The 18,486-nt window shown below is 36.6% G+C and overlaps 1 protein-coding gene across 3 annotated transcripts in view; it reads right to left on the reverse strand.

The window, feature by feature from the left end:
* Positions 1-16,269: 16,269 nt before the first annotated feature.
* Positions 16,270-18,486, reverse strand: part of LOC149567754 (glutathione S-transferase zeta class-like) — a 141,747-nt gene continuing 139,530 nt past the window's right edge. For all 3 annotated transcript variants that reach the window (XM_089821016.1, XM_089821017.1, XM_089821014.1), the window contains one exon: positions 16,270-16,594. In XM_089821016.1, the coding sequence (XP_089677142.1) occupies positions 16,496-16,594 (99 nt within the window). In that variant the 3' untranslated portion in view covers positions 16,270-16,495. The remainder of the gene's footprint in view (positions 16,595-18,486) is intronic.

Genomic DNA, 18,486 nt, shown 5'->3' on the forward strand with positions numbered 1-18,486 from the left:
AAATATATCCTTTATTAGGGGTTAGAAAACTTAAACAAAGATACTATTAAAAAGATAAAAACAAGAAACTGCAGAAGGCCATCAACCAGAGATTGAGGAGCACAAACTCATTAAGTCATAAAGGAGCATTTAAATAGAAAAGCAAGAAATCAAATCGAATAAACGTCAACTCACCCAAAGCTATTTAATAACATCACAAAGTAACTTTTAAAAATACTTCTACATACCAATCAAAATGATACATCTCAAAATCCAACCAAGCGGAGAGTAACAAAGGCAAAAAAGATTGAAAGAGGGGAGGCTTCTACCAATTACTTAAAGGGAGTAATAAAAGCCTCCCTTACGACCTTAGATTTCAAACTTCGAAAAGATTTAGAGCTTGTGAATGTAATCATGATTCAATAAGGGGAAGAGCACAAAAACTAATGATATCTCTCTTTACCTACTTAAAAGACAACTTGTACTTACCATCTTTTTTGAGCCTTGTAACTAAAAATGAATAAGGAAGATGAGGCAATAATTAAAAATTTGATGCTAGAAAGGCACTTATCCCCATTTTAGCTAACTCATCTGCTCTCCTATTACCTTCCCGATAGATATGGTTGAAAATAACTTTGTTAAAATATCTGCCAAGTTCTAAACCTATAGCTAATTTTGCATCCATTTTCCAGTTAGGATTGGAACATTTTCTAAGAACATTAATTGTGCTGGTAGAATACCCCTCAACTTCTAAAAATTTAATATTTAAGGATTTACACAACTGAAGGCCCACCACTAGAGCAGAAATCTCTACCCAATTGGTAGTAGCTTCACCTTTGTATTTGGACAAGTTAGCTACCTCAATCCCTTGATCATTGTGAATGCAACACCCTATACCTGCTTGACCCAGATTTCCTATAGAGACTCCATCAAAATTGAGCTTGAACTAGCCATCCTATGGAGCATGTCACACACATTTTGATCTCTTTAATTTACCTAGAGTCTCTCCATCACCTAGAAAGGGGGGAATTCTTAGACCAATCCATCTACCTCTCGTCATTTCATCTGAATGAGCCATCTTAGCATTTTTGGAGAGAGACTTAAAAAAATTTGTTGTCAGTTAATTCAATAGTAGAGACTTCAATCTTTTTCTTTAATTGATCAACAAGCATTTTCTTATCATGGAAGATTATACAGTTCCTCTCCTTCCATATTTCCCATAAAATTATGGAAGGAGATGTAATCCAAAGGCTATGAAATATATTATCTATTCTCAACAGAGGCCAAGAAGTCACACTCCTAATTGAATTTGGAAAAGCTAACATAACTCTGAGTTGTGAACATAGCTAATGCCAACATGAACTTTAGTAAGGGAAGTTAAGAAAGAGGTGGTCAACATATTCCTCATGAGATTCACATAGTGGGCATCTACTAGGCCCCTAAGTCCCAAACTTTCTAAGCCTTTTTGTTGTAAGTGTCCTTTGATGAAGGACAATCCATGAGAAAAATCTTGCCTTGGGAAGTCGGGACTTATCCCATCACAGGCGGAGAGGGAAATGAGATGAAGAGAATCCTTGAAGAGATTGAAGATACAAATAACCTATTTTTTAGTTGTACTCTCATTTGTTGCTCTCATCCCATATGAGTTTTATTATCCCCTCCCTTGAAGGAGATCACTCTAGATCTTAGAATTGACTGAACAAGATTTTTTTGTTCTAGGGGAATGTCTTCAACATCAAGATTTCTCCACTTCCAATGCAATCCATCTTTTCCAAAAATCACATAGTCCTTCACCTTTGTTCCCCATCTCTCTACCAAATAAGATTTGGCTTTCAAAAGGGAAGGATAACAAACAAGGGGGTTATAGCCACCCCAAGAGTCTTCCCAAAAAAAAGCCTCATTTCCATCCCCTAGATTTCATGAGAGCTTATTAGATTCCATGAGAGCTTATTCTGAATGATATTTATGCATTTAAATTCCAAAATCTTGAGCCTTTGGGAGCGTTGACCTCCTTAAAGATATTAACTAGATTAGGGGATGAAACATATTTGTGGGAAAAAATTCTTACCCATTTAAGGTTACAAAACCTAACCATCTTGCATAATAACCTTGCTCCTAAGGCCATTCCTTGACATCTAATATTTTTTATACTAGCTCCACCTAGACTTTTACACCTACAGATATGGTCCTAGGAAAGAAGGGAAAACTCAAGTCGATTTGCATTACCCTGCCAAAAAATGGTTCTATGTAGACCTTCAATTTCAACCACTTTTCTATTTGGGAGATCTAAACATGAAAGCTGGTAAATAGGTTGCACTAACAAAACAACAGAAACCATAGTCTTCCTACTTGCTAAGGAAAGCCACTTACCTTTTCATCTAGTCATTTCTACTATTAATTTATATGCTAGGGGATCCCATAATTTAGAAACATTGTGACCCAAATTGAGAGGGAGACACAAGTATCTACAAGGCAATATACCTTTGTTAAAGTTTTAAATGACACAAATTTGAGCTTTCCAATTGGTGGAAGGGTTGAAGATAAAGATCTTTGATTTATCTCTATTGATCTCCTCACCTTATGCCATGGTATAGTTACCTAGAATATCCTTCCAAGAACCTCTCTAGCTGATCCTTCTCCAAATAACATTCTTTCATCTACAAAATGTTGATGTGTAGATGGTTCCTCCCTGTTGGTTATTGAGATACCTTTGATGACTCCTTCCATTCTTTCTCTCTTAATTGACCTCCCTAATGCATCAACCATTAGAATAAATAGAAAGGGAGAAATAAGGTCTCCTTGTCTCAATCCCAAAGAAATACTTAAAAAGCCTATCGAGGTGCTATTTATTTTTCAAAAAAATATTTTCAAAGTAGATATACATTCAAATATTAACTCTATCTAGTGTTTAGAGAAACGATAAGCTTCAAGACAATTGCATAAAAAGTGTCAATCTACCCTATCAAACGCTTTCATAATATCCAATTTTATGAGCATATTGGATATCTTATTATTTTGAACCGAACAAATAGCCTCCTGTGCTAGAATGAAGCCATCATATATCGATCTTCCTAGGAAAAAACCTATTTGTTCATCACTTATAAGACTAGACAACATATTTGGAAGTGTCCTAGCCAAAATTTTAGTAAAGAGCTTGTAGAGAGTATTACATAAAGCTATGGGTCTGAAATCATTAAAAGATTCTACCTTACCCTATTTTGGAATAAGGGTTATAAAAATATTATTGACTTCTCTTAGAATTTTATCAGAATTCTTAACTCCTTCCAAGGCTTTCATTACATCATCTCCTATGAAGTCCCCACGTTTTTGAAAGAAAATGGTTAGAAAATCATCAAGACCTGGAAACTTGTCCAAATTCATTTTTTTGAGGACTTCTTCAACCTATAGTTCGGTGATCTTCTACACTAAGATTTTGTTTTGTTTCCCTAAGACTTTTCTTGGGACATTACGAAGAACACTCCTCTGAGCTGTCAAACGAGAACATACACCATTATTATAAATACCTTCAAAGTAAAAAATGGCTTCTAAGTTGATATCCTCAACCGACTTCTTTGGATTCCATCCATTCCTTTAATAGAAGTAATTTGGTTAATAGCTCTCCTCTTCTTAGAGCTAGTATGAAAATATTCCATTTTATTATCCTCGACTTCTAACCACATCTCTCTCAACTTTTGTCTTCAAAAACATTTTTCTTTAACCAAAAATTATTCATATCATTGCATAAGCTTTCTTTCTTCAAGGAATTGAACCTCTCCCATTCCATTTTCCATAACTTCCTTGTTTAGGTTCTAATTTGTCTTCTAGAGTTATCTTCTCCTCAAAGATATTTCCAAAGAATTTTGAGTTCCACTCTTTTAACTTGCGTGTGATTGCTTTCAATTTACTAAGTACCTAGAGCATCTTGGATTTCGAGACTTTTGTTTCCTCCCACCATCTCCTAATAAGATTAATACAATTATCATTTTTTAGCAACACTTGCTCGAATTTGAAAGGACAATTGCTAGGTCATTTATTTTCCAGAATTTTAAGCTCTACAAGATAGTGATATTATCTTGATATTGGTTTAACTTCACATTCAAATGAAACTGATACCGTTGATTAATCTCCATGAAAAAAAAAAAACATATCTTATCTTTCTACAATATTACTAAATCCCTTCCTTCTATTGTTCCAAGTGAAGGTGTTGTTTTCTCTAGCCAACTCTAGAAGACCTAACCTATTTACCCAATTAAAAAATTCGTTTGATCCTAATGAGAGGGTATTGTTGCCTTCTTTCTTTTCTGAAAATCGAGGAATAGCATTAAATACTCCTCTTGGAATGGATAGACCTTCCTATTCTAACGTTAGTTTGTCTTCCAACTCTTTTCATAACCTAACATTATCTCCATTTTGAATTGGACCATAGACATTAAACAACCTATAGTGAAGTTCCGATCTGATTCCTTTCACCATATAACTCATCCAATTTTTATGAATTTCTATATATGAAATCAACACATTTCTAGGATCGCATATAATGGCAAGACCTCCAGAAGTCCCTTCGGAAAGGGAATCTTTTATCTCATTCCAACCTAATGATCTTCTAAACTTAATCATTTCTTCACTATTAAGTTTTGTTTCCTGAAGAATAATTATGTCATCTTTAGTGTTAGTAATGCAACATTTTAGGAGTTGTTGCTTGTTAGGGGCATTGAGGCCCCTATCATTCCAAGTTAAGACATTCATGGCGCCTAGGGAAGGCACTTCCCCTTCCTAGCATTAAGAATATATTTAATTTAATCTAACCCTTAGCTCCCCTATCTTTTAGACATATTTCTTGCAAGGATTTTCACCCTCATTTTCTTAATACTTTTGCAGAATCAGGACCTCAACTACTTGGGAGGATGACCCCTAATCCTAAAGGACTTGTCAAATCCTCAGCCTACTTTGCTAACCCTTCTTCTACGACAATGTGACTTGTCTCCCTTTCCATGTCCTATACTTCTTGGATTTTAGAGATCAAAATAGATTTTTGCAACTTGAGTTGCTCCTCATCACAAATCTCATCAATGAATTGATTCATAAGATCTTCAACTACCATTTTATTTAGGGCTTCTATCAAGATGTTAACTTATGCTTCCTTTCTTTCTGAGGTTTCACTTCAATCTTCCTAAGAGTAAGTTGCCTGACTTAATAAATCTTTGCTTTCCATAGCAGTCAGGTTATTTTGACTTACTGGTAATTGAGGTGGAACCTCTAGAGGGACAACTACCTCATCTAGATTTGAAACAACGATGGCCGAGTTAAGGCGGCGATGGCATTCTCTAATTTCCCCTTCTTCCATGTCCTTTTGGTAGACTGACAGTTTCTCCTCTTCATCACTCCTTACAACTTGAGTGTTTTATGCCTTCCTTAGATTACCCCCAAGATGGGATTCAGATGAAGCTAAATCCTGATAACTAATAAAGAGGCCTTCAACTAATCGTGGTTTAACAAAAAATATTTTATCATCAACATTAATATCTAGGGATTTAATTTGGATAGTGTAAAGATCTATTTTTACTATAATAATTGGATTGGACACAACCAAATATGATTCTACCAAACCTACATAAGTTCCAAAACTAGATCTAATTGTTCTAAGAATGTCCTCATATAAGAATTCAATTGGAAAATTTGGTAATAAGATAACTTTTTCTACCTCAAATTTAGCCAATCTTTTTGGGTTGAAAAAGGGACTCCGATCTAGGAATTTGACAGGATAACCTTTAAAAACTAAATTATTACCATACAAAAGTTCATCCTTAAGATCTACTTTATCGTAGGCTAAATAAATAGATTCAATTTCCATTACAGTCAAGTTAAGATGCTTACCCAAAATGCTTTTTAGCCAATTTACCACATGATCTGCCTCCATCTCTAGAACTGTCTAGTGAGTGAAAAGGCCTTGGTCTTGACATATCCTTTGAATGTATCCCACCAGTTGGCTTGATAAATGGATTACCTTCTAGTCATGTTGTGATACTTCCTTTTGTCGTTTGAGATATTTGTAGTTCCCTGAGGTAGGACATCCTCCCTATTTTCGGATTGTCACGGCTTTGTGGAACCATTCTTTCTTATTTCCTTCGTTTTCTCCCAAAGAGAGAAAAAGGGTATTGAGGGTTGTTGTTTTCTCTGTTGATACTTACGTTTCACGGGAACATAATATTTATGATCTACTTTGTCTCTTTCTTGACCTACAGGACCAGACCATAGTCCATCCATCATTTGCATCTTCTCCCACTGGATCTGAAGTAGGGATTTGTAAAAAGGGAGAACATATTTTGTTCTCCAAAAATGTTCACTCTATCTTCAAAAACGTTGGGCATTTGGGCAACAGTTCCCCTGATTTGCTAAAGTAGGAGCAAAGCACATTTTTGCCAAAATTCATCAAGTTGAAATCCTATCGATTTGGTAATTGTTTCCTTTACCTATCAATAATAAGATTCTAATAATATTTATAGAACAAAAATCTCCTCTATGATGTGAATTTTCACTGTATTGATTATTCTTTGCAAGTGTATAATGAATTTGTGGTTTGATTCTTGTCGCTTTTAATAATTTAAAATTTGTCAAGTTAGATAATTTCGACTACATTTATCTTATCTTTTGATATCTCAACATCTATTAACATCAATTAAAAATTATGTATGTTTGTTAATGTAGTATGTCGCATTCCTTTTGTCATGAATCCTCCACTATATTGCCAGTGACCTCTATTATATCTATTGCTAAGCTAGATCTTGTTTTCCTTGTATATTGCTCGATGTTTGCTTTGTAAGTTTTACTAGAAACTTTGTCATTCATAGAAAGCCTCTCCAAAACAAAGTTGAATTGATGTTAAATGAGGGTTAAGGCAAGTGATTTTGTTATAATCAATTTCCCATTGTTAACATTCTAGCATATTTTCCTCAAGTCATCAAGATCATGATTAAGTATTGGAATCTCATCTAAGCTAGTTAATTCATTGCATTATTACTTTAAAAGCTTCAAGTCATCACCAATGTTGGGTAATATTATTCATATAGTTTTCTCATCTCATTAACCACTAAATACGATTTAGAGAATACATAAAATGATTTATTTCAATACTATTTATTCGTATAATGATTTCAAGATCTCTTCTAATATTCATGATTTCTTTCATTCTATTTGTTTTTATAATGATTTACATATCTCTTCTATAATATTTTTGAATATGAGTGACTGAACTCTTAGAAAACTGTTCAAAGTAGAATAATAATTAACATATTATAAGAAAGGATTTGAATGCAATGGTATCACGTTTGTTAGGTGTCCTCCCTCTGCAAATGAGGGATTGCTCCTTTGTATATGGTTTTTGGTGGACATGTGGTCCCTCGTTCTATGTTTGTTCTATCATCTGCCTCTTCGTGTTTTATTGCCCTTGTCTTATTGTCTTCCCTTTCGACCACTAGAGTTTCTAGGGGTGGTGGTGTGACAATAAATCAACCTGGCATGGGAGATTGTGATGTGCATTGTAATTAGGTTCTGCAAGATGTGATTCATAAAGGGTTGAAGCCTCAACTAAATGACAGAGGGTTTGTAAAATTTTCAAGTTCCATTTCCATGAACTTAAATGCGGTGACAGAGGAAATATATCACAATTCTTCTTTTCACCTCTTATGTTGTTCTCTCAATTCAAGGGTTTTTTGCCTAGTCTTCCTCAATAGCATATGCTTGGGTCTCACAATAGTGGGGGCATCTACATATTTACCTTATGGTTAGGGGTTTTTTAATTACGAAATTTGAGAATTCTTAGGTTAAAAATATAATCTTGTGTGATCATTATTTTAGTTGGGAGGAAAAATCTATGTTTACAGTTAAACCATTGCACTCTAATTTCTCCCCTTCATATGAAATGTTTAGTAAGATTCTGATCTAACTTCAACTTCCATATCCCCCCTTTCATCTATGTGTTGATTTTCTTTTGGAGGAAGTGGGAGAGGCACTTGGAGATTTTTTTATGGTTGATGGTTGATTAGACTAATATTTTTCATTGTAGCTATGCTCGTGTACTAAGTCAAAATGGACGTTTCTAAAGAGTTGCTTGCTAAGATTTTGATTGATTCTTCTAAAGACAGTTGGGTTCAAATTTTGGACTATGAAGGGGCTCCTTTTAGGTGTAAAGATGTTTTTAAACTAGTCATGCAACCTCTCAATGTGGTCTCGAGAAAAAGAAAATTTTGATTTAATGGTGGAATGGTGCTTTTGATCAATACTATATGATTATGAAGAAATCGGATACTCAAACAAGTTTCTCCCAGGTGGTTGCACAAGATTCTTTGTCTCTTACAACTTCCTCTCCAACTTATCAAGTTATTGTTAGTGAGGATGTTAAGGCTAGTATGTTGAATCATGTTGATTCCCTGAATGAGGATAGGAATGTGGCTAAAGCTACTAATTCCAATGATTATTTTTTTGGCTATCAATTCTAGAGGCATGGAGGATAATGTTTTTCTTGCAGGGAGATATTCAACTCCAAAGTTGTAGTTTGCCCTCCCCGTTAGCTCTCTCTCTTAGGTTAATGGTGGTCCATTGATAAGTTTGATGCCCTAACATGATGTCACTGCGAAGGTGGAAGAGGGTTGGATTAATATTAATGGGATTAATATTAAAGGTAAGAAAGCTAAGACATATGTGTCCTCTTTTGGCATGACTATAAACCTAATACAAGGGCATCGATAAAGTCAAATCTTGAGGGCTCTTGGTTGAGGGAGGTTGGGCTGGAGTTTCTTCTAGCCCTCTTGTTGGTTTTTGGTAGATTCACAATTGTTTTCATGCAACTTGTGTTTTGAATGGTAGGAGCCTATTATTTGTTTCCATGTATCGTATTCTTATTGTAAAGGGTTGAGTCCCTTCAAAAACCTTTTTGGCCTTAATACATAACATATAATTAGAAATAAAAAATGGCTCTGAGTGGGAAGAGGAGCAGGGGTGAAATTTTAAATTCTGAACTTGAGGAGAGGATACATATGAAGATGGTGATCTAGGTGGGTATTGGAAGGTGTGTGCTTTGGTGGTGGCTTGTTCTAGCCCTACTATGTCATTGTTTGTGGTTGGTGGTGGTGTGTGCAGTTTGGACTTTTTTGGCCCATATGGTTTTTGTTTATTTTTGTAGTCTCCCTGTTGTGGTATGGTTGTCCATTCAATTCGTTATCCCAGCGAGCCTTTTTCTTGTAGATTCTTAAAGGAAATGTTAATTGCGGTGATCTAAGCTAGGAACATAAGGGTGAAGGCATTTCTCTATATTGTGTCACCTCTTAGGAACATTTTCCCCTTTGTTTGGACATGACGATGTTGTGTGTCCTCGACCTCGCTTGCGGTGGATATGGTTCTTCCTCATTGGAACACTTGATTGATGTTTAACACCGCTCTCTTTGGTGGTCACGCCTATAACTTGGGTGCTTGTGTGGTTACTATCCCCAGTCCATGTATTTATGCCATCACCCAACTTTCTTCATGAATGAGGACCTCCAATGTTAAACTCTTGTTGATTTTGCCTAAGTTTCTTCTACTTATTTGTGTATTGGTCTATTTGGCATGTTCATGTTGATAAGGGATTGCTATGTTATTAATGATGCTTGTTACCAACATCCCTATTATGGTTGATTGATTGGAGCCCTATCTGATTTGTGCTTTAATGTTTTTTTGGGACTCTATCCCTATTGTGTGGATATGGATTTCTCCCTTTCTAGGTGACTCCTTTTTTCTCTGGGGTGAATGAAGACATAATGACCCTATTCATTTAGAGAATTGAAGAGGTTTCTGGTTTGGTGGGCCTTGTGGATGAGATGGTATTTACCCCTTTACGTTTGTTTCGAGATAATAAGGTTCTGAGAAGGATTGTTAAGTTGTGTGGAAGCAACCTAGGGTTTGGTCTTCTTACTTCCCAAGGCTTTTAGTGGTTATGGGTTTTGGAAGAGGTTGCTAGTACTAGAACCCTGGTGCAGTGGAGCACTTCCTTATTGTGTCAGGTGTGGTTGATTATGCCTCTATAGTTGTGTATGGTGAAGATATAGGTTGAGATTGTACCTACCGAAGTTACTTCCTATGCCTTTTGTTTTTGTGTTTTGCATTCTTCTCTCTAGATGCCAAAAGTGAGACTGGTTATTTTTACTAATGCAGGAGTGTCCTAGGGTAGTCGGCAATCTTGTATGTGTGAGTGGCTTTTGACCTTAGAGTTGGTGAGCTCAACTGAAAGGAGGTGGTGCTTGGTCACTACTACAGCAGTTCTTAGTTGCAGTTTCACCCAAGGGACTCGGTGACTAAATGAACTTGATGATGCTTGGTTGGAGTTCTGCTCAGTAGAACTCTCGCTCGATGCTCTGTGTACAACTCAGTGGATGTTCAACTTAGTTGACACTATGCTCAATGGATGTTTTGGTGTTCTTGCGTCGAGTGGCTCGATGGCTATTGGAGGCGCTCGGTTGTTGTTGTTGTTGCTCAATGATTTGGTTTAGCAAGAAGTACAGTCTTGTTTGATATGGCTAGCCAACCTTTTAATATGCATAGTGCATGATCATGATGTGGATCGATCATGTATGTGTGAGGACCTATTTGGGGTCTTGGTTCTTTCTCCCATGTACATTTAATGATTGTTGTAATCCAACTAAGGAATGTTATGCTTATTTGTGTTTTAGATGATTCTATTTGCAATAGGCCGACTTATGGCCTTGCAAATATAAAAGGGGGATTTGGGTAGTATTGTAGGAGAGTTAGTGAAGGAATTGGTAGTTAGCTTAGAGGAACGAAGTTTAGTAGAGCTAGTAGATGAATGTAGGCTTGGGAAACAAGAAGATTACTTAACAGCTTGCGAGAACAAGTTCAGATCTTGCTTGAGGTTTCTACAAGATTGTTGTGGTATTTCAAATCTAGGCTAGCTAGGAGTTATTTGGATCTTGTGAGATCTTACAAAACTATTATCGTAATTGATTTGTATTTGATCAAAACTAGGAAGGCCTTATAGTTTGACACATTGCATGTAATCAATTATTTGTTAAATAAAGAGTGGACTTTATATTAGATCTCGTGTTGAGTATTGTGTTTCCTTTGTGTGGTTGTTCGCTGAGGGCTTGGTCACCTCCATGGAGGTTCACTTGACCTTGCATTGCGTCAAGTGGTATCAAAGTGAAGGTTTGATTTGGTGGGTGATTTATTTCTTTGGGTTTTTGAAGATCTTGGAAGATGCCTTTGAGAAGATTGGACCCTAGGGTGATTGTAGATCTCTATGATGCTACAGAGATTAAAATCTTAGAGAAGGAGAGATTAGATTTCAGATCTAAGATGGAGTTGATGAAGAATGAATTTTTTTCCCAAATGATGAGGGCTATAGTTGGCGTACTAAGGAACGTGGGTACAGAAGATGGTTATGAGGAAGTTGTCGAAGAATTTGAGGTTGTTGGATATAGTGGTGAAGAGAGGACCAATCGGATGGAGAGATCTGTGGAAGACGGAACTATCCGGTTGGATAGAACTGATGCTCGATTGAATTTGAAGCAGAAGATGGATCTTACTAATTTCTTAAGCACTTTGAATCCTCGAGATCTGATTGATTGGATTGGTAAATTGTAATGCTACTTTTAGTTAGAGGATATTGGTGATCTTCTCAGAGTGAGGTTGGCATGAACTAAGCTGAAATGACATGCTTCTTTATGGTGGAAAGAATTGCAGAGAAATAGAGAAAAAGAAGTGAAATGAAATTCACTAGGTGGAGATTGATGGTGACTAAGTTGAAAGCTAAGTTCATTCCTATTGATTATGAACTTGAGTTGTTTAAGAGATTGCCGAATCTAAACAGAAAAATATGATCGTGAAGGATTATATCGAGGAATTTCACAAGTTAACTATTCGGTTTGGACATAAAGAACTTTCTGAGGAAAGTGTGGCTAGATATGTTAATTGTTTGAGATTCAGCATTTAGGATGAGATTGATATGTTGAAGATTGATTCAATAGAGGATGCTTATCAGTATGTTCTAAAGGTAGAAGATAAGTTAAAGAGAAGACATCAAGGTAATTCCCAAGGGAAGGAGAAGCAGGATCACTTGATGAAGGATAAACAGATTGTTGGAGATGAACCAAAGCCTATTTAACAAAGGAGAAGAATAGGTAGAGATGTATTTAATGTACTTGTTATAGATGTGGTGAAGGACATAGATCTTTTGAATGTCCCAATATTTATTGGAAGGTTGGTGATAAAAGAATTGTTGTGGTAAATGAGAATGAGGATTCGACGAATAAGCCTAACATGGAAGATTAACTTGTTGGTTCGATGAGTATTGTTTGGTAAGAGGATGTTGGAACCTTGTTAGAGAAGTAATTTGTTCAGGACTTGATATAAGTTTGGGGGTAAATGTTGGAATTTGATTATGGATAGTGGTAGTACTAATAACCTAGTTATTAAGGACATAGTTCAAAAACTTGGTTTGAAGAGTCGAATGAGACATCCTTGTCCTTATAGGATTAGATGGTTGCAAGATATACATGCTCTGGAAGTGAGGGAGAAGTGTCATGTTGATTTTTAGATTGGGCAGTATGTGGATCAAGTGTTGTGTAATATTGTGTGTATGAGCAGTTGTCACATATTACTTGGTAGACCTTGGCAATATGATTGCAGGGAAGTGCATGATTCTGTCAAGAATGTATTTAGTGTTGCGAAGGGTGGCGGGAAGTTTTCTTTGATTCCTTTGCAGAATGCAGAACTCAGTAGGAGGAACTTGAGATTTGGTAGGCAAGTTGAGTTGAAGGATTTTGACAGGGGTAGAGAACAATGTGAAAAACAAGCCTATGGTGCACTGAGGAAGGATGTGAAGAAGTAGAGTAAATAGTTGTATGTTTGCAGGAAAGGATTTGTAAAAGTGGAACAAAGGAAAGAGTATACAAGTTGATGACTTGGAGGACATGTATGTGAAGAATCAGTTCAAGGTTTATGTGTTGAATCTTGGAAGATGTTCTTCTAGTAAGGAACATCTTTTCACCCCTGGGCCGTTTGATGCAAGAGCATCTTGGGATAGTCGGCAATCCTGTAAGTTGGAGTGGCTTTTGACCTTGGAGTTGGTGAACTCGATTGAAAGGAGGAGGTGCTCAGTCACTACTGGGGTAGTTCTCGATTGTAGTTTCACCCAAGGGAATAGGTGACTGAATGAACACGGTGATACTTAGTTGGAAATCTACTTAGTGGAACTCAAGCTTCATGATCTTTGTACAACTCAGTGGATGTTCAGCTTAGTTGACACTAGGCTTAGTGGATGTTCTTGTGCTCTTGCGTCGATTAGATCGGTGGCTATTGGAGACACTCGATTGTTGTTTTGATTAAGTAAAAACAGGTTTTGATAGGACACTCAGTTGTTGTTGCTTGGTGGTTTGGTTCACCAAGGAGTGTGGTATTGTTGGATGTGGTTGGCCGACCTATGCATTTAATATGCATAGTGTGTGATCATGACATGGATCGATCATGGATGTGTGAAGATCTATTTGAGGTCTTGGTTATTTCTCCTATGTGCATTCAATGATTGTTGTAAGTCGACTAAGGCATGTTATGTTTATTTGGGTTTTAGATGATTCTATCTGCAACAGGCCAACTTGTGTGTAATGTCCCCTTCTCTACGCTAGACCTTATGGCGCCTTGTTGGTCTATCTTTCCATCTGGATAGGTTAACGACACTTATTTTGAGGATGTAGTCAATCACATGAGTCTTTGGTTTTGTCAGGGAGATATTTAAGTGGGTACTTCCTACAGTTAAGTCACTTTATTTTATAAAGTTGATTTATAAAGTACTTTATCATTTAAAAGTCACTTTATGACAAAAATGAATTAAGTGACTAAAAGACGAAATAGGCTTTTTATCCCACATTGCCTAGTTGTTTGCATCTCCCGTCACATCGAGGTTATAAAAGCAAGGATCTACATTGGGATTTGTACCATGAAAATATATTATTGTTTGAAAACGACAAGGTTGCTTAAATGTGACTGGTCACTCTTGAGGACGAAACCCCTTGAGAGGGTGGAGGAGCTGGACGTAGCCCCAGCAAATTCATCAAAGGTTAACACACACCAGACGTGAAGCAAGGCAGCTGTTCTCTCAGCATAGTTGGAGTCGGCATTCAAAGTAAGACACTTCTCTAATATTACTAGCAGTGAAATCTTGTGTGTTTAGCAGCGGTAGCAGACACCCGACTGGTTTTTCAGTAGCAATCAGCCTATATACATCAGAACAGTTTTGGAGTACTAGAAGTTGCAGTCGGCACAGACTTATACAGGTTTGGAGAAAGGTAGTAGCCGTGGAGTATCCTCACCATAGGAAGACCACAAGTTGAAGACCAACTAACAAGCAGTGGAAACCATGAGCAGACTACAAGGTAGTGTGAATGGCATGACAGTCCATTGAACATGAACACATTCAGAATATTGGGAGTACTGCTGGCTGCAGGCAGTCTGGAGTGAACCAGTGACAGCATACCCATCCTGGATCATGATACATGTGAGGAGTCACGCCATTTCTAGAACCAGGTACCCCTGTTGTCTAGTTCTGTGTACAATAAGTAGACGTCCATTTTCTGATGGATATTGACGTTATGTAGTTTATGCTAACGTCCTAGTCTAATTATCCCATTGTTTATCTCTGAAATATATTTTCAATGCTTAGCATTCCATCGTGAATATTGTTATACTGTTAATGTTCTATATTGTGGAATGATCACTTTGTCTGAAATAACAGTCAGTTCTACTTAAACATGTACATTGATTTAGAACAGCAGTTGCCCTTGCTGGACGTGTACAGTGATATCGGAACTTTCATACCAGGCTGCACATAAACTGTTCGTCAAAATGTCATTAGTCAAATTCTAATTTCCTTGTCAAATCAGGAGCAGGAATATTACACTGTGGCTGTGCAAGTATAAAAGGAGGGTTTGGGTAGTGCTGTAGGAGAGTCAGTGAAGGATTTGGTAGTGAGCTAGAGAGTAGCTAAGAGGAGCAAAGTTTCGCAGAGCTAGTAGCTGAGTGTGGGCTTGGGAAACAAGAGGATTGCTTAGTGGTTGGAGAGCACAAGTTTAGATCTTTGGGGTTTCTGCCAGATTGTTGTGCTATTACATATCTGGGCTACCTAGGAGTTATTTGGATCTTGTGAGATTTTGCGGAACTGTTACCGTAATTCCTTTGTATTTTGCCATAACCGAGAAGGCCTTACAGCCCGACACATTGCATGTAATCAGTTATTTGATGAATAAAGAGTGTACTTTCTATCAGATCTCGTGTTGAATATCGTGTTTCCGCTGTGTGGTTGTTTGCTAGGGGCTTGGTCACCTTCATTGGAGGTTCACTTGGCCTTGCACTGTGTCATTTACTGAGTGTGATAAAAGTTGCTGACTTTTATGGTCCTCCTATCCTCTTAGTGGCATTATCAGTTTGGCTAGTATGGACAGTGATCTTGTTTTCTTTTGTGGCCAATTGTTTGCTGAAAATTTTTAAGGGCTCGTTCTGGTTTGTGACTTTTAATTAAAGTTTGCAGCTGGTTTTGGAGCTATTCTGTTGGTTATTATGGGGGCTTGATGAATTTTAGTTGCTTCTTTCTCTATTATGGCTTCTACGAAGATGGAAACATGCTTGATGATTAAGGAGGCTGATAATAAGGGTTTTTCCTTTCTATGGCAATTTATGTGTGGGAAGGAATTGTGTTCTCTCCTTTTCATGGAACTCTTTCTTTCTTGCTTCTATAGGGGCAGGCTCCTTTTATATTGGGGTGGAAAGGGCTTAGCAGTGGGGAAGTGGTTTTCCAGTTCAGGATATGCTACTCTTTTTTCTTGGGATGGTTTTGACACCACTTTGATATCCAATGTGCCCTACTCTATACGGTATTCTGACAATGTGTTGTTAGTGGCCAATTGCAGCCTATTGTTCTCCTAGTGACCCTCTTGTTACTTTGTTGATTGTGTGCCTCTTATGGCCTGGATTTGTTATTGCCTACACCTTTGTCAATATGTTTTTTTCTTGAAAGCCTCTTGGCTGTGTATTGTAAGGGTCAGGCCCCTTGTCTGGCTGCTTAATCAAAAACATATTATAATGAAAATATTGAAAGAGAATCATTTTGTAATTGCAGATTTCTATGATATTAAGGGAATATTTCTGAGAGAGAAAATGAACTAAGACATAATGCTGAACTTGCATCTAGACCTACCAAGATTCATTACTGAAAATATAAAAGACCAAAGTTCAAAACCTTAAAGCTCCCCATTGAATAAAAATAACAATTTTAGATGTAATTAGAAATGCATATAATGAAGTTCGATGTTATGCAATAGTTTTTAATTGTTTGCTGAGCATCATTTTATTAGGCTATATCATAAATTATGGTGTACGTTATATATCTTGAGTTGTAAATAGGTTTTGAAATTTTTTTGAACAATAGTTTATATGTCCTTAATAATACATATTTCTGGTACTCCAATGAATCACATAATTATGAAATGTAATCTGGAGTCTTTTCTGGCACCGCAGCTTGAAATTCTGGCAGTTCAGCCAATGCTTGGTTGATCTTGTTCAGAGTTGGAAACTTTGACTATAAATTTAGAACGATTTATTAGATAATATGCTCAACACTAAAGAAAATTTAAAGGAAAACAATGAAACCGGTAACCATAAATTAATAATGGAATTATCTATAATATTTAGAAATATGAACAGATCTCTAAGAAAAAAAACATTGTTTACGAAAGTGGCTATTCAAATTGTTCCTTTTAAATTAACTACTTTTTTGTCTGTAAGTCAGAGAACCTATATCTCCACTAAGGAAATTAAAAATGGATCACTTAGATACAAATTGTGATATCCTTTATCATCAGTCACAGACAAAATGACCATACAAGTAAAAGGTACTTTTTTGACAGTGGTCTTTATAAGAAAAAGAGCAGGAGAGAAGACAAAACATTTTAAAAAGATGACATTGTACCCCAAGATGTTATTTACTCTGCTTCAATAAGTTTTGATAATTCTACCAATACTTCTCTGAAGTCTAAACTTCAACAGAAAATTAATTCAATACAAAATGAAATGCTGAAGTTAAAGAAAAGAAACTGATTGTCTAAAAACATGAAACCAGTACAAAAAGTATGCTACTTGTCCTAAAATATTAGTAGCTGCAATAGCCCAAACAGATATACAATCCTAATTAAAGCCAAAGGGGCTATTATATTAGATGGTGAGGCCATATGGCTTTGCATAGTTACCATATTAACGATGACAAGTATATCAAGATTTATCTGTAGCTACTAGACTTATAGTTCTGAGCTTATGGTATCAAGAAATAGGAGCACATATATGACTAAAACCCCTAATGAACTCATAAAATTTTGCCAATCCATGGCAACTTCCCCTACTATCTTAGGTGTAGGCCAATCGAGAATAGCCTCTACCTTAGAAGGATCCATTTTCAAACACCTTTTAGAAACAACAAAACCTAGATAAACTAACTCATCCTTCATGAACTCAAATTTATCCAAGTTAATCATCAACTTCTCCTCATTAAGTCTCCTTAGCACTTGCTCTAGGTGCCTTTGGTGCTCCTCCTCAGTCTTGTTGAAAACAAGTATATCATCAAGATAAACAACCTCAAATTTACCAATAAAATCCTTCAATACCTCATTCATAAGGTACACGAAGGCGCTAGGAGCATTGGAAATTCCAAAGGGCATCACCATCCACTCATAAAGACCCTCATTGCTCTTGAAAGCCATTTTCCACTCATCTCCCTGCCTGATCCTTATCTGATGGTAGTTTGCACTTAAATCAATTTTGAAGAAAAAGCACAGTCCTCCTAAATAGTCTATCAAATCTTCTATCCTCGGCATTAGGAACTAGTACCTAATAGTGATTTTGTTTCTGGCCCTTGAATCAGTATAGAGCCTCCACTTACCATTCTTTTAAGGTGCAAGTACAGTAGGTATTGCACATGGGCTGACTTTTCCTCACTAAACCTTTATCAAAAAGATCTTTCAGTTGTCTTGCTATCTCTTCATTTTGAATTTGTATCATCTTATAAGCAAGCTTATTAGGAAGTGTGGCTCTTGGTATAAGGTCTATTTGATGGCCTATATTCCTAATGGGTGGTAAGGTGTTTGGCGTATCCTCAACCACAATTCTTTTATATCTGTCCAACATCACCTGCACTTCCCTTGAAATCTCCCTTTCTATTTTATCCCTAGGTTTAGACTCATCCTCGGTTTGAGGATTGAAGCATACCCCCCTTGATTCTCCTCTTTCATGACTTCCAAGAACTCCTTTCCATTTAGTAACATCACACTAGAGCCTAGATTCTTCTCACTACCTTGGTCAGGTACAGGATCCATCATAAATTTTCTCCCATTTTTGGTTATCATATAGGTGTTATGTTCCTCATCATATTAGGCTTTGGCATCAAATTGCCATGGGCAACCTAGCAATAGATGACATACA

Source organism: Cupressus sempervirens, chromosome 3 (genome assembly GCF_028749045.1).
Source record: "Cupressus sempervirens isolate cs-2001-9-10 chromosome 3, ASM2874904v1, whole genome shotgun sequence".
Classification (NCBI taxonomy): domain Eukaryota; kingdom Viridiplantae; phylum Streptophyta; class Pinopsida; order Cupressales; family Cupressaceae; genus Cupressus; species Cupressus sempervirens.